We start from the raw sequence: 15,130 nt of genomic DNA on the forward strand, positions 1-15,130 counted from the left end.
CATTTGGCCACCCTGATTAATTTGGAAGGTGCAAAACTTTAAGAGAAAAAACATACTATTCCATTTAAAGTTAGGCATCTACAATTTATAAACCAATTATCATTTTAGAGTTATTATTTTATTATAAAAAAATACCAACTTAACACTAAACATTTTTCAATAATTATATTTTTGTAGTACTTTCTTGTAGTTATTTCCCCAATTATTTTCAAGTAAAATTTTTTGACTGTGCATTGCAGTTAAACCACAATAAAAAAAGGTGCTAAGGTAAAGGAATTTGATTTAATCAGGGTTACCACTTTACCTGGAAAAACTTTGAAAAAACTGGAATTTGACAATTCAGGCAAAAAAAAACCTGGAATTTGAGAAGTTTTGAAAAAAACCTAGAAAACCTGGAATTTTGAACAAAAATCACTAAAAAAACCTGAAATTAAAAAAAAATTCACATGTTCAGTAGTAAAGTTTTGATTTTACACATCTATCATATAAATAATTTCTTTTGTCATCATCAAAAATTTTTTACTAAAAAGTTAAGTTAGTTAAGGGCATAGGGGGGGGGGGGGAGGGGGGTTAAACACCCTTTTTTGGTTTTTGATCTTATTTTATATAGTTTTTACTAAGCTACAAGATGCTTTTTACAGATTTGAAAAATTCAAAATAATTTTTGAAATATAGCCGGTCAAAGTTGGAGGCAACAATAGGTTCCTTATGGGAGGTGCAAACTAAAACGGCTATTAACTAGAAATAACTAAAAATCTATCTCCTACGTTTTTTGAGATAACTACCTCAAATTTTCAGGAAATGTTCCTTGCAGTATTTAAAAAATTCTGTCAGAACAGAATTTAAAAAAATTTAAAAATAAAAATTGTATAACAAAAAAACAAAAAAAAAAACTTTTACAAATACAATTCTATAAATACAAAGTTTCAATGTTGTCAGAAAAGTATAAGTTTCAACTTTTTTAAAATTTAGAATTGAATGTCTTGTATTAGGTTTTATAGGATATCTAATTATTACAATATCAAATATCAAGAAAACTTAATGCTAGTATAAATTTAAGTTTTTTCTAAACTTTGAATTAAAGCATAACTTGTATATTTTTTAATTATGTACATTAAATTCAAGTAATTTGTAGTAGCAATCAATTTATTTGTATCAAAGAGTGGGAGAACTTGTGGTCTTCACTTAAAAACTAGCAATTCTAAAATTTATTTGTTTCTGACCAATATATTAAAGTTGAAGCTTGCATTTATTTAAGTTATTATTATTATTAAAATTGTACAACTATTATAAAAATTTAAAAAATAAATGGTTTGTTGCTCTGATGTCTAATATTAAATCTGAAAAACAGCCCTTTTTTTATGAAAATCACAGAATTTGAAATTAATTAAAGTTGAATAATCTAACTTAAGCTAATGAAATTGTAAACAACTATGGGTAATAGAAAATATTTTATTAAAATTATGTAACTTTTGTTAGGAGTATAAATAACAAAAGTTAAAATCTTAATCATAAAGAATTCAAACTATACTTATTCTTAATTTTTGAAAGAAGTTTTCATTTTATTCCAATAAGTATCACAATTAAAAAATATATAAGTACTTAAGGGCATAGGGAGGGGGGTAAACCACCTTTTTTCACAATTTTATCATATTTTATAGAGGTATACTTGCTAAAATAATAACAAGAGTTATGCACATTGCAGGGTTGCCACACACTCAGGGAACTTAAAGAATTCAGGGAAAATCAGGGAATTTCCAAGTTATAGAAAATCTCAGGGAAAATCAGGAGAGTTTTGCTTTTTTCTAAAAATTTCAGGGAAATTTTAAGATTTAAAAAAAAACTCAAGGAATTTTTTTTTCTAGATTTACAATGAGATTTAGTTACTCCAGTTTCAATATTTTGTTCAAAAAAATTAAGTCTATTTATTTTTAAGTGCTTATCTTGAAATTTTTTAGCCTTGCGGCTAGTTCTTCAATATTCTTACAATTGACATTGTAATTTTTTAATAAATTATTACATTTTTAAAGATTTGAAAAAAACTCAGTGAAACTCAGGGAAGTTTAAGGTTACTCAGGGAAGTTTCTGGTAACTCAGGGAATATTTTTTGACTTAAAGAGTGGCAACCCTGACATTGTTATTTTTTATAAAAAAAAGCTTAGTAAAATCTTATTGGTTTTTGTAAATATGAAGAAATAGTTATAACAACTTTGAAAATTGTAATTAATTTTTCAACAGAATTTATTTCATATAAATAATCTGAAGTGATCATATAATACAGGTAAGTGCTTCAAAATGTATAATAGGTAATTTTTATTAGTTATTAAATAAAAGTTTTTTATTTATTTTTTTACTATACAAAACTTTATTTCAACACAAGATGTGTTTAATCTTAGTTAAGTTGTACATTTGACAACGTTTGATAAATTTAAAAAGTTTTTTTGAGCTAAATTTTATTTTAGTGTTGTATTTATTCTTCAAAAATTTTCATGCCTGGGTACAATCAAATATGTGATAGAAAATTATAAATGATTGATAAGACTGCATATCTTTTATAAGAATGAAAGTTCTAAATAAATTTATTTTCCTTAAATGCGGGTTAAAATATACAAAAAAGATAACATGTATTGGATATATATGTAGTTTAAACTGCAAGAAGTTCTATTTACTTACAAATCTTTTAGGATAAGTATAATGACAAGGTGATAGAGAATTGTTTTTTTGTTTACAAGGGTTTTTTATTCGTATATTAAAATAAATCATCTTCTGTTGTAAACATTGCATTACCTTGACCTCAATATATTTCTTATATATCACAAGGTAAAATCTGTTTAATGTCTTTTAAGCATTGTTTAGTAGGAAATCTTCAAGTGTGTGTGTGATCAATGCTTTAAAATTCTTCTATTATTTTACCTGAATTTTAAAATTTTATGGTTATATTGTTTTATTTTTTTACACTGCCATTTAAACTGAATTATATGATGCACATTGTATGTTTAGGTCAAGTTCTAAAAAAAAAAGTAAAAAAAAAGGTTATTGCTTTTGATAAAAAAATATTTGAAATAAATTAATTAAAAACCAAGTACTTTTTGTTATTTTCTAGACTGAAATTTTACTATATATTGCAAAGGTCAAGGAAACCATTTCTAGTGATTTTATAAACATAAAAAAAACCTCAAATAATATAGAATTTTATTTACTTAACTTAAAAAGATTGTTTAAAAGATTAACATATATGTGACGTTTGCCCTATTTTACTTAATAAAAGTTTGATAAATAGTTTCTGATAGTAGTGTGCACACAATGTTTTGGTGTTAATCTTTATCAAAGGTAATCTTTTTTAGTATAATGAATGATCATCAGTACAACCCATCTTCAATGAGAGGCGGTAGAATAAATAACTATGGCAATTCAAGGAGTTCTAATAATGCAGGACCTCGTGGTAGTATGTCAGGTTCAAGCTTTACCAATCAAGGCAAAGGTAGTCTTTTAGGGTCTGGACCATCTAATAACAATAGTTTTTACAAAAGTAATTATTCGAATAGAAACAGTAATGCAAACAACCAACAGTACTCAAGTTCAAAAGGTCAACAAAGCTATTCTGGAAATATGTCTGGTAATGGTTCTTCAATTGGCTATGGTTCACATAATCAGCTAGGTTATAGTGGCAGCAGCCAGCAAAGTTTTTTGGGCATTAATAGCACTGCTACAAGCCAACAAGCTTATTCTAGTTTTAGCAGTGGTGGGTACAATGGAAACTATGAGAAATCTGGCATGTCTGGTAACAGGGGCAATTATAATTCTAATAGGAGCAAGTTCAATGATCCATATTTTAACGAAACTAAATCTGATGTGTCAAGACATAAGGACCATGGTAATAACTACACTTCACAGACTTCTAAAGATGAGGAAGATCTAATGAGTACTTATGGTTTGGGTCAACAAGATGTTAGGAAAATGCTTAGTATGTCTGACAAGGAACTTGAAAGTACATACAATAGTCTACAAAAAAGAAAATTTCAAAGTGGTAGTATGAATTATGAACAAAATGATGGATACACATCAAGAAGTTCAGGAAAATCTAACTATCCAGAATTTAACTCTAGATCTAGATCAGATAATGCTTTGCCTAGATCCAGCAATTTCAAAAATGATTTAGGTAACAGTGTGTATTCTAACTCTAATGATGAATCTAGGCTTTCTCAACATTCTGTGTCAAGCGGAATGAGAAGGTCTAACTTCAAGTCCTTGGGGAGTAATATGGCATCTTCTCAACATGGCAACACTTTTGATAATAACTATGATGAATTTGATAATAATTACTCTAGAGGTCGCTCTAGTTACAGAAATTCGGATCTTAATCTAACTAACAATAACCGTTCCAACCAAACAAGGTTTAATGCTGATGATAACATGAGAAGAAGTCAGGTAATCATAATTATTTTACCTTGCTTTACTTCACATATCTTAATTAAGTCTGTTTTATCAGTATCTATTATTTAATGTTCAAAGGAAGTTTTAATTGTTGTATATTATTTTCACTATAAAGTATGAAAGCTCTTAAAAGTTAATGTAAGTGTCAATATTCTTAAAAATAGCAACAACATTTACTCTAAAATAAGTTTTAAAGTATACATGATCTTGAGTGAAAGAGGCTTGTTACATATATCAAGTTTGTCTTGAAGATGATTCTATTACATAAAAAGAATTTAACAAGTCTTACTGTCAATTATAATGATTAATTAATTATCTTTTAAACCTAATACGTCTTATAATTTTTGAGTTTTTACACGTGAAATCATCTATTATTACTTATGTCTTGATGGATATTAAAAATTATGCTAAATTGTAAGGTTCTTAAATATATAAAATGAAGAAAATGGAGATTTTATGCCTATCTTGCTTTAAGTTAAGGTAATATGAAAAATTAAACCAACCTATTTTTAACTAGTCTGCACTAAACCTCTTAGACTTGTAAAATGTTAGTTTTTGAAGTTTTTGTAATATGTCTCTAAAAATTAACCCTGACACTGAGTATATGGCTAACCACAAGTTTTAAAGGCTTGCAAAATTTTGTAAATTCGAGAATAAACTTATAAGTATATAAAAATGTTAATAAATATAACATAACAAAATATATTTCTAAGCTTTAAAATATCGCTATAAATACATAGAAAGCTTTATAGAATTATTTTTTTATAAAGTTAAATTTTAATACTTATTCCTAGCTTAAGCTCTTTTTATATAGTATTAATTTTATATAGAGGAGAGACCAACAAGGTTCTACAAGAAGAGTAGAAAGAAATGTTGTGGTAAATTGTTGATGCTAAACTAAATATTATTAAAAAAATGTTTGAATTTTAAGCCATATATTTATTTAGCTAAAATCGAACTTCAATGAAATACAACAAGCTTTTAAAACTTTTTTATTATTTTATAAAAAAGTTTCAAAAACTGTTTATCAATGATGACATTGATTAACTTCGAATTAAAACAATATATAATATAATTTTTTTAAACAAAGTAGCATAAAAAAGATAGTTTTATATATAAAGTTAAGATGTTTATATGACATATATCTTAGCAAATCTTAAAAACTTTTACAGGTTGTTCTGAAAATTAAATTATTTAAAATTAAATTACCATTGGCTGGCAAACTAATTACATAAGTTATCATAAGTATATTTTTTATTAATAAACTTTTATTTTAAGTTTCAAGTAATAAAAAATAATTCTTTAGAGAAATCAACGCAATGATGACATTGATCTACCAAGGAGGAGGGATCACACTAGAAGACTAAATGATAATAGTATTTTAGGTAACTCTTAAACTAGTTAATTTACAATACACTTGAAATATGCTATGGTAATTGTTAACAATTTAATTACATTTTAAATGTAAACTAAGTATTATATTCTTTCCGCCAATTAATTAATAAATTATCTTGCAATTTTTAGGAGCTCCGCCTTCCCAAAGAAATTCTAACAATGAAACAGCTGCATTTCTTGCTCAAGTTGCTGGTATAAACAAATCTCCGAGTGGAATTATAAATGTAACTTTTTAAAGATATAAAATACTATTTTTTTAAGAACTGAATATTATTAATGTGTTTTTGCAGAGTGACACCACAAAAGTTCTGGCTCAAATCCAAGCTTTGAAAGCTTTACAAGAAGAGACTATTAAAACAACCAAGATGCTTGCTGAAGCAGAATCTCTAAGTAAATTTATAATTAAATTAAAACTAGTTCACTTTTGTTTTTTAGTTAGATTTAGAATATTAACTTTTCCTGTTGTACTCCTTTTCTGATATGGTCTTGAAACTATTCAAGTATAAAACTATTTAAACTTAACCTAACTACATCTTAAAGCTTCAAAAAGTACATGCTAAAGGAAATAAAAACTAGATTAATACCACCAATTTTTTGTTTCAACTAATTAAACTGTTTCTATGAACTGGAACATTTTTAAATTTAATTTTGTTGTTAGATTAAAACTTATTACCAAATCAACCGCATGTACTTTTGTATTTGATCATTAAACAATCCGTGACTAGAAAATTAGTTAACATTGTGCAATACACTGTCTGATTTATAATACTTACATCGTAAGTATAAAGATATACATAACTTTTTTTCGATAACTTGTATTGCGAATGCACAAATCATAACCTGATTTAACTTTAGGGATGCAATCAAGAAACAGTAACCGCGGTGGTTACAGGGAAAGCAGCGGGCGAATCGATGAAAGGCGTGCTGTTGACCGCTACGACAGCAGATCATCGCGCCAACAAGAATTCAGGAGTTTTAAGAACAGACGTGACAACTCACCACCGCGCAGAAGTAGTCGCGGTCAGCGTCGCAGTTACAATAACAGAGCTAGCTCAAACATCATGGTTTGTGACGATTACGATCACAAATCCAGCAGGGGTTCCAACAACAAGTCTCTCACTGAAAAGCTGAATCATGATGTATGTTGAACAACTATACTTTTGTGATACTTAAATTTTCTTAACGATACTTTTATATGATCTCGTAAAATAACGCAATTAAATTGAAAAAAATATTATGATGGTAGGTAAAAGTTATGCGAGAAAGCAAAGGTAGAGTGTTGTTCTTACGGTACAAACCACTAGTTAACTCAAGAAAAAGTATAAATGAAGATGATTTAACTAAAATTTCGGAAAAGTTTGGAAAAGTAACACGTGTAGTTATTATAAGGCCAAAGTTTAATGGACCAATGACACATGTAAGTAGTAGTTTAGCTATATTTTTTCTATTGTATCTTTATAATAACCAAAGGTACTTAAAAATTATAATATTTTAGTTATGGTTTTTAAGACTTAAAAATAAACTTAACTTTTAGTAAATAACTTAATAACTGTTATAAAGGCATTCGTTGAGCTTGAAAATCCAGAACACGCAGCTAACATGTTAGAAGCATACTTGAAAAATCCCCCATTCATTTCAGGTGTCAAAATATTAGTAGACAAAAGCAATTACAAAGAATGGAGAAAAGATGTAAGTTTTTATTTTAGTCTACATGTTTTGTGTAAAAGTAAAAAATGAAATCAGAATACACTAATATGGATAAATAAATAAAATTTCAGGGTTCAGACGTTGGTAGACGAATTTCTGGATCTCGACTGTAAGTTTTTATACTTAGCTTAAAATATGTTTTTAAATAAGGTTTGAATTTGTTATTTGTTCAGAAAACGTTCACGAAGCCGTAGCAGCTCCTCTAAAAACCAAAAAAGTGTAAAGTCTCGTAAAACTAATGAAAGTGAATCTCCTTCACATAAAAAAGATAATGAAGTTAGTAAAAGTAACATAATACTTAAGATTGACTAATTTAAAAAATAGTTTTTATTATTAATGAACATTTTGAAAAAGGTTATACAATAATAATATTATATAGTTGAAACTAGATTACATCTCTAGATAAAATATGTCGTATATCAATAAAAAAAATGATAAACAAAATTTGAGCTTAATTATAAATTCAAATTAATCAGGGAAAGTCTCTTAGTATCAAAGATAGACTGGGTAAGAAAAAATCACCTAAAACCAATGATAAGGTGAAAGGGTCAAATTCTTCCAAAAAACTCGATCCCAAAGATCTCAGAAATGTATTGAAAAATAGTGAACAGACAGTTGATGAGAAAGGTACTTAAAAAAAAAATTTTTTTTATAACTAAGTTATCCTTTTTGTTAATTTAAGTATTTCTATAAGTAATAACTATCTACATTAATGTAAATTGAAAAAAAAGTCGAATGTGACCTACAGACAAAACTAAAGAAGAGGAGCCTGCTGTGGAGACTAATGTTGAAGAAGCTAATGAAAACGAGGTGGAAACAGTCAAAGAAGAAAAAGAAGAAGATGTCGAGGCAAAAGAGGACTCTGCGTTGGTTGCCACCGCTCCAGCTGAAGACCTCTACGACATGACTGACGATTTGTTGGTTCATGATGAAGACTTTGTCATGATGGACGAAAAAACAGAAAAAAATGAAAACGGAGATGCTGATGCCTCCGAAGGAGCTGAAGAAGAACTTGAAGAAGAAGAAAAAGCTGAAGAAGATCTAGCGAATTTGTCAAACGATGCAAACGAATCTATCAGTAAGCAGCTTGATTCAAAAGATGCTGTAGCTGATAGCATAGAAAATAATTCAATTGCTGATAACCCTGAAAAGCTGTCGGAAATGGACGCAGATACAGCACTCAAAGCAAATACTGAAGAAGGAAATGAAACTGAAAACTGCGAAAATGACGAATTCGAAGAAGCAGAGAATAAATGCGACGAAAGTGAAAATCTAAATGGTTCTGAAGACAAGAATGAAGAAGCTGAACGAATAGAGATTGAAATGAAGCCTGGAGATGAAGTCGAACCAGTTGCAAATGTAGAAGCTGTTCAAGATAATGGCAAAAATAATGAAGTAAATCAAAAAGAACAAAGTGAAGACGAATTTTCTGACACCGAAAATAAATCTCAAGAGGTTAGTAAGTACAAATTGATTAAAAAAAAATGTTTTTTATAACTTAAAAAAAAGCTTATAGTTCCTTTAGCTAAACTTAAGTAATATTTTCTTGATAAATTAAGCAATTTGTATACAATATCTAAGTTTAACACTGATTAAAATGTCAAGTTTTTTTCTTAATGAAATTGACAGGGTATAGTTAATGTATAGTCCATGGGTAGGCAAACTGCAGGCTAAGTGTAGCTTTGTTAAGAAAAAAGTTGACTTTCGACAAGGCTTTTTAGCTAAAAAGAAGCTATAATATAAAAACTAAATAACTTTTTATAATCAAAATTATAATCAAATGATCAGTTGACGAAAAGCTATGGTGTCTTTAAATAAAATAAAAACATTTTTGATGTTATTTATGATTCAAAAAGTATTTTTTTAACGAAATGTATTCAAGCTGTTATGAGCCAGACATTTTTGCTTAACGGGCTCCACTTTGCCAACTACTATTTAAAAATGGTTAATTTTAATATCAACTTCGTAAAATGATTTTGGTTGTAGCATTTCTAAACAATATGTTTAACAGCAATTATGCGTTAAGAAGTCAAATTTGTTAAACTATTTTCTTCAAAGTTAATATAAAGCTGTAAAATTTTCTATAGGCAATGCTAAAATGTAGAAAGTAATTTTGCTAAAGATAAAAACAATTGATAAGGAGTTTTTAAGTTAAGGCTTAACTTCATAAAACAATTTAGGTGGAAGAAGGAAAAGCAGAAGAATGAAAACAAAATGGAATTTGTAAGATTAATACATGTCATTGTAAATACAACATTCTGGTTTTATTTTAGTCAATTTGAAAGTTGCATAGTTTGTACTTCATTACTATGCCAAGTATTAATTACAGACAAGTTTTTATTTGAAAACATTAGTGAACTGCTTAGAATGTAATAGTTGAAATTAAGTTACTCTTAACTAGTTATAACTTTTTTTAATTGCTTTAATTAAATTATCAAAAACTTGAATTGTGTTATATTATCTTTGTTGTTTAATTAAACTTAAAAATAAATATTATTTCAGAAAAAGTCTGTTGTTGTGGTATGTATTAAATTTTAAAACAGTGTTGTTATAAAATAAAAGAATATATTAACATAAGGAATCATTCAACATTTTTACTATATACTTGGTGGAGATGGTTAACATATAAATAATTATATAATAACTCACAGAACGTCAAGAGAATTCATAAGCTATATCTTCTAATTAGATTTTATGTATTTATTCAACTTGATACTTAAGGAGATAATTAGTCATGAATTACATCCTCAAATATATTTATTAAACAAGTTACTAACTAAACCAACCATTCAGGGTTGCCAAAAAACCTGGAATTTTGAACAAAAATCACCAAAAAACTAAGAATTTTGAACAATTTATGCATGTGAAAAAAAATATTCGATTTACACAAATAACCTATTGTTTAGTTGAATTTTGTGTTATTATCAAAGCTTTTTTATTAAACAACACAATTAAAGAAGCTTTAAAATATCTTTTCAATGCTGTTATACTATTTAACACAGTTTTTACCTTAAACTTAATTTTAAACTAAAAATAGACCCCAAAATTTCTTATTTAAAAAACCTGGAAGAAATTTAAATCTGGAGAAAATTTTCCAAAAACATTTGGCAGCCCTGCCATTAAAAAATTACTTAACACTAAAAGAAGTTTATGGTATATTGAAATCTTAATCCCGTTTTACTTAACTTCAGAAAAAAATTAATTTATGTAAATAATATTATTAGAAGGGTGATCTATTATAACGTTTTCCTTTTGGAGATTTGCTCATGTTTATTTTATTCAGTTTTTAACAGCTTAAATCTTAATTAGTTCTGCCATTTATATTACTAAGAACTAATATTTTGAATTACAGTATACTAACGCTTAAGTACGCACTTTTTTTGGTACGCATCACGCCTTAAGTACGCACTTATCCAGAAAGACAAAGTAAAGGATATTATACTAGAACTTCAAGAAATTCCAGTTTTTTTGCCTAAATTTTCAATCATCAAGTTTTTCCAGATTATTTTATGTTTCCAGGTAGAATGGCCAACCTGCTGAGTTAGCCTGATACTTTCACAACTTTTAAACTAGGGTGAATAATCCTGAGTAGGCCAAGTGGCCTGAGATTGTGACAGTCCTGTTATTAAATGTTAACAAACTAAATACTTATGTTGTGGTTGCAGAAAAGTAAAAAGAATAATGATATTTGAGCTGTAATGCTATAAAATAAATAAATATAGATGACAAAGTTAAAAAAACCTACATATATAAAATAGTTAAGTCATAATTTAACTTAAATGTACATACATTGATGTTTTAAAAATGTTTGGTAAACACAAAGTAGTTTGGTACTTTCCCTCTAACAAAACAAAATGTAGCTTATTTTTTTTTTAAATCATGGACTGACATTGACTTTCTATATTAAATGTATGTATTATGTAGAAGCATTTTAAAGAAAAAATAAATCATTTTAAAATCTATTAAAAAAATTTGCAAATTAGAATTGTTTTAAATGCTATTTGAAATAAATGACTTGTTTATTTGGCTAAATTTTTTAGTGGCTAGTTGTAAGAAAGAAAACAAACAACTAAATTTCATATTATACTATATCGTCAAAAAGTACGCACTACCCGTGCTAAGTACGCACTTTTTGGTCGGGTTCAATTTGCGTACTTAAGCGGTAGTGTACTGTACAACGTTCGTTTAGAACAGGGGTCGGTAAACTGCGGCCCGTGGGCCAACTGTGGCCCGCGAGCACGTTTTGTTTTTGAATGGAATGTGGCCCGCGAGCATGTAAATGTGGCCCGCTGAGCAAAAATATATTTTAAGTTAATTTTTTTTCGGTAATTTGGTAAATAAACTAAATGCAACTGTTTTCCAATTTATACAAAAGTAATGCACAATAATTAACTAAAATGTAATTTTTTACAGTTAAGATATTCTTTTTTTTTATATTTCAGCTTCTTAAATAGATGTTTTAACACTAAATGTTATATTTGACTGTGCACAAAAAAATCAAAAATAACATAATAATAAGAAATAAGGTTTATTTGGTTTTGACAAATTTTAAGTTTTTAGAAGTTCTCTTTGAACTTTAAATTGGTTCCTATGCACACAAATTTAAAAAGATACTCTTATTTTAAACCACTTTTTATTTAATACCTAAGTTAGATTAAGTTTAGTTCCTGCAAAATTTTCTAACATTCTTTTTTCTACGTGTAATATCTAACTGTATACAGCCACATTTAAAACAATGTATATGACACAAGTTAAAATATTTTTTTGTTAGGTACACATTTTCATTTTTTAAGCAATATTTTTTAGAAAATTGAGTTAAATTTTATGCGCTGCATACTAATATACACAATTGCTGGTTTTTTGGAACTACCTATTTAATATAGACAAGTAGGAATAGTAAATTTATAAATCATAAATTAAACATTGTTAATCAAAATAGTTCAAATTCAAGCAAACAAACAACTTAACATTGCCACACACTCAGACTAAGACTATTTAAAGACTTCATATCTTTGGCCAATTTAGTAATTTTTTCAGTTTTTAGCTTGAACTGCTTTTTGTTTACGAAAATATCAGGCTAGTTTTTGGTCACTCAGGCTGGCTTTTTTGGTTTAAAGAGTGGCAAATTAAACTTGTGATGTATGTTTTGTTTAATTCACAGTGTTGGTTTGAATTATGATATATGTTAAAATTTGAAGTCTTGCAGCTGATATAATTCAAATTAATTCAAAAAATATATAGAACATTCAAATTTCAAAACAATATATGTTTCATGCTTATTTAATAAGTTGTTTACTAAGCAATAAAAATAAATATTTCAAATCTAGGTTATATAGTGAAAATTTAATCAACGTAAAAGTTATAATAATAAAGCAAAGGGTAATTAACAATATATAAGTACTTCTAATTAAAATGCAACTAAAAGTAAATAGATAAAACATACGTAAAACTTACAAAATAATTTATGAAAACAAAGCAACAGTATAATCAAACTCTTTATGTTTAAACAATTTAGGTTTTCTTAACAAAATATATATAGCCTCAATTTTAATTAAACCAAAAATGTTAAAACCGTTTTTATTATTTTTAAATATTTTCAAGCTATAACTATTTGCATAATCAAGGTTATTAACTAGGTGTTCTGCAATATCAGGTCTTTTAGTAGCATTTACTACTCTGATAGATTTACTTTCCTTATTACTCGTTTAAAAAAATTCATCAATAATCTTTGGAATATGCTCCTTTATTCTTTTGCCGAATTGACTTGAAGTCATTCCGACATAACTTTCTTCACAGAAGCAGTTAAACTGATAAACTACCATACTTTTTATTTATTTATTTTGATATCGGATCTTTGCCCCCAGGATTAATTATTGGTTTGGATAAAAAAATAACTCTCGGTTTTGCTGAGTGATAAGTTTTACTTATCAACTGGTTGATATTTCTTTCTATAATTCTTAAGTTCTTATTGACATAAGGTAGTAATAAAATGACCAAAAATTTCTCGGGCCTTGCTGGTTTTGTTTTATTTAAACTTTTAATGTGTAAATAAATTATTTTATTTACAAGTTGTTGAGGACAACTATTTTTATAAAATCAATTTTATCTGATTTATTTAATAATTCGAAGTACTATTTATTTTATTTTACACATATAAGTGTTAATAATTAGTGTTATCAAAAATTTGAATACCGGAAAAGCTTAAAATTTGAAAATTATGCTTTAAAAATCTTAAAAAAGCTTAAATTTGAGACTTTTTGAAAAAATCTGGATTTTAAAAAATTTTTACATTTAAAGTAATGAAATTTTGATTTGACACAAAAAGTTTACCATATAAACTCTTTTTTATTAAAAAACACATTTAAAGTAGCTTAACAGTATCTTTTTAATATTGATATATTATTTAAGAAAGTTTTTTGACCTTTATTTTAATTTTTTACAGAAAATAGAAGAAAACAATGTACTTTCAAAAACTTTATATTAGCTCATTGCACCTTTGCTTTTAAAATGTTTTTACCTATTGCTGTGCTTTGCATTGGAACTAAACCAAAAAATTCTTCTAAAATGTCAAAGTTAGTAAAATAAAAGTAAAGTCACCTCTAATAAAATCTCTCAGATGAACAATATTTGTTGTATCAGTGCTATCATATTAACAGATTGATTAAAATCAGCTTTTCCTAAATACGGTTATTGTTGTCATTGAAGAAATTAACAAAAAAAAATACTACCACCAACATAAGTTCTTAAAAAATATAAAAATTCTAAACGGTACCTTGTTTTTAATAATAAATTTTGCTACTTTATAACTTGCCTTAAAATTTTTTTCTGATCAGTCTGTAGCTACTTAAGATAATCATGTGCTTTGTTGGAACTAACTTAAGCGATTTTTTTGTCTCTCGCAATAACTCCTGACTAACGTCTTAACTCTTATAGCTCGTCTTAAATTTCACAATTACTTTTTTAAATGCAATATTTTTATTGCAGATAAAGAATTGCTATAATGCTTAAAAAAATGTTATTCTACTTTATTAATGACTTATTAAACTTTTATACATTTTGTTAATAATTTTTAAGAAATCTTATTGTCCACTCAAGGTGAATTATTTTGTTTTTGCTATATATTTAACTTACTGTTAATAAACTTCGTTATTTCTTTACTTTGTGAATGTTTTTATAATACAGTGTTGCCAAACAAACGAGTCTAGTTTAAAAATTTAAAAATCTCAGACTAGTTTAAACCTGTTTAAAACAGTTTCCAAAAACTCAGGTGTGTGTGAACTTTTATTTCAAACACTTCAAAAAAATCTTCGAATTATCAGAATAGTATTTTTATGACTGTAGTGTAATTTACTTATTGTAGTTTTTTTTGTCTTTTTACATATTGTGTATTTTTTCATAATGATGATATTTTAATTAGGTATTTAAGGTTGATTAACAGCAAGTTTTTAGCTTTACACTTTTAATAAATTTAGGCTGTTTTGGTATAACTCAGACAGTTTTGCTTTAAAATTGCAACCATGTAAAAGACTAACTAATTACTAATAAGGTATTTTATCAAAGTATTCGACAATTAATTAAGTTAAAGAATTTGTTT

General features: G+C 26.8%; 1 protein-coding gene across 2 annotated transcripts; it reads left to right on the top strand.

The window, feature by feature from the left end:
- The first annotated feature begins 2,236 nt into the window (after positions 1–2,236).
- Positions 2,237–10,037, top strand: LOC145831228 (uncharacterized). Of its 2 annotated transcripts, XM_082938375.1 has the most exons (14): positions 2,237–2,281; positions 3,345–4,428; positions 5,265–5,312; positions 5,741–5,819; positions 5,959–6,053; positions 6,120–6,219; positions 6,685–6,968; positions 7,076–7,246; positions 7,390–7,518; positions 7,608–7,645; positions 7,710–7,812; positions 8,013–8,163; positions 8,285–8,991; positions 9,717–10,037. In XM_082938375.1, the coding sequence occupies exons 2-14, from the start codon at positions 3,349–3,351 to the stop codon at positions 9,741–9,743; spliced, it is 3,012 nt and encodes a 1,003-aa protein (XP_082794501.1). In that variant the 5' UTR covers positions 2,237–2,281; positions 3,345–3,348; the 3' UTR covers positions 9,744–10,037. The 2 variants fall into 2 exon arrangements, with proteins under 2 accessions (XP_082794501.1, XP_082794502.1); XM_082938376.1 differs by lacking the exon at positions 2,237–2,281 and having other exon boundaries at positions 2,403–4,428.
- The last annotated feature ends 5,093 nt before the right edge of the window (positions 10,038–15,130 follow it).

The sequence above is a fragment of the Thalia democratica genome, chromosome 3, assembly GCF_965202585.1.
Source record: "Thalia democratica chromosome 3, ktThaDemo2.hap1.1, whole genome shotgun sequence".
In the NCBI taxonomy this organism is placed as follows: domain Eukaryota; kingdom Metazoa; phylum Chordata; class Thaliacea; order Salpida; family Salpidae; genus Thalia; species Thalia democratica.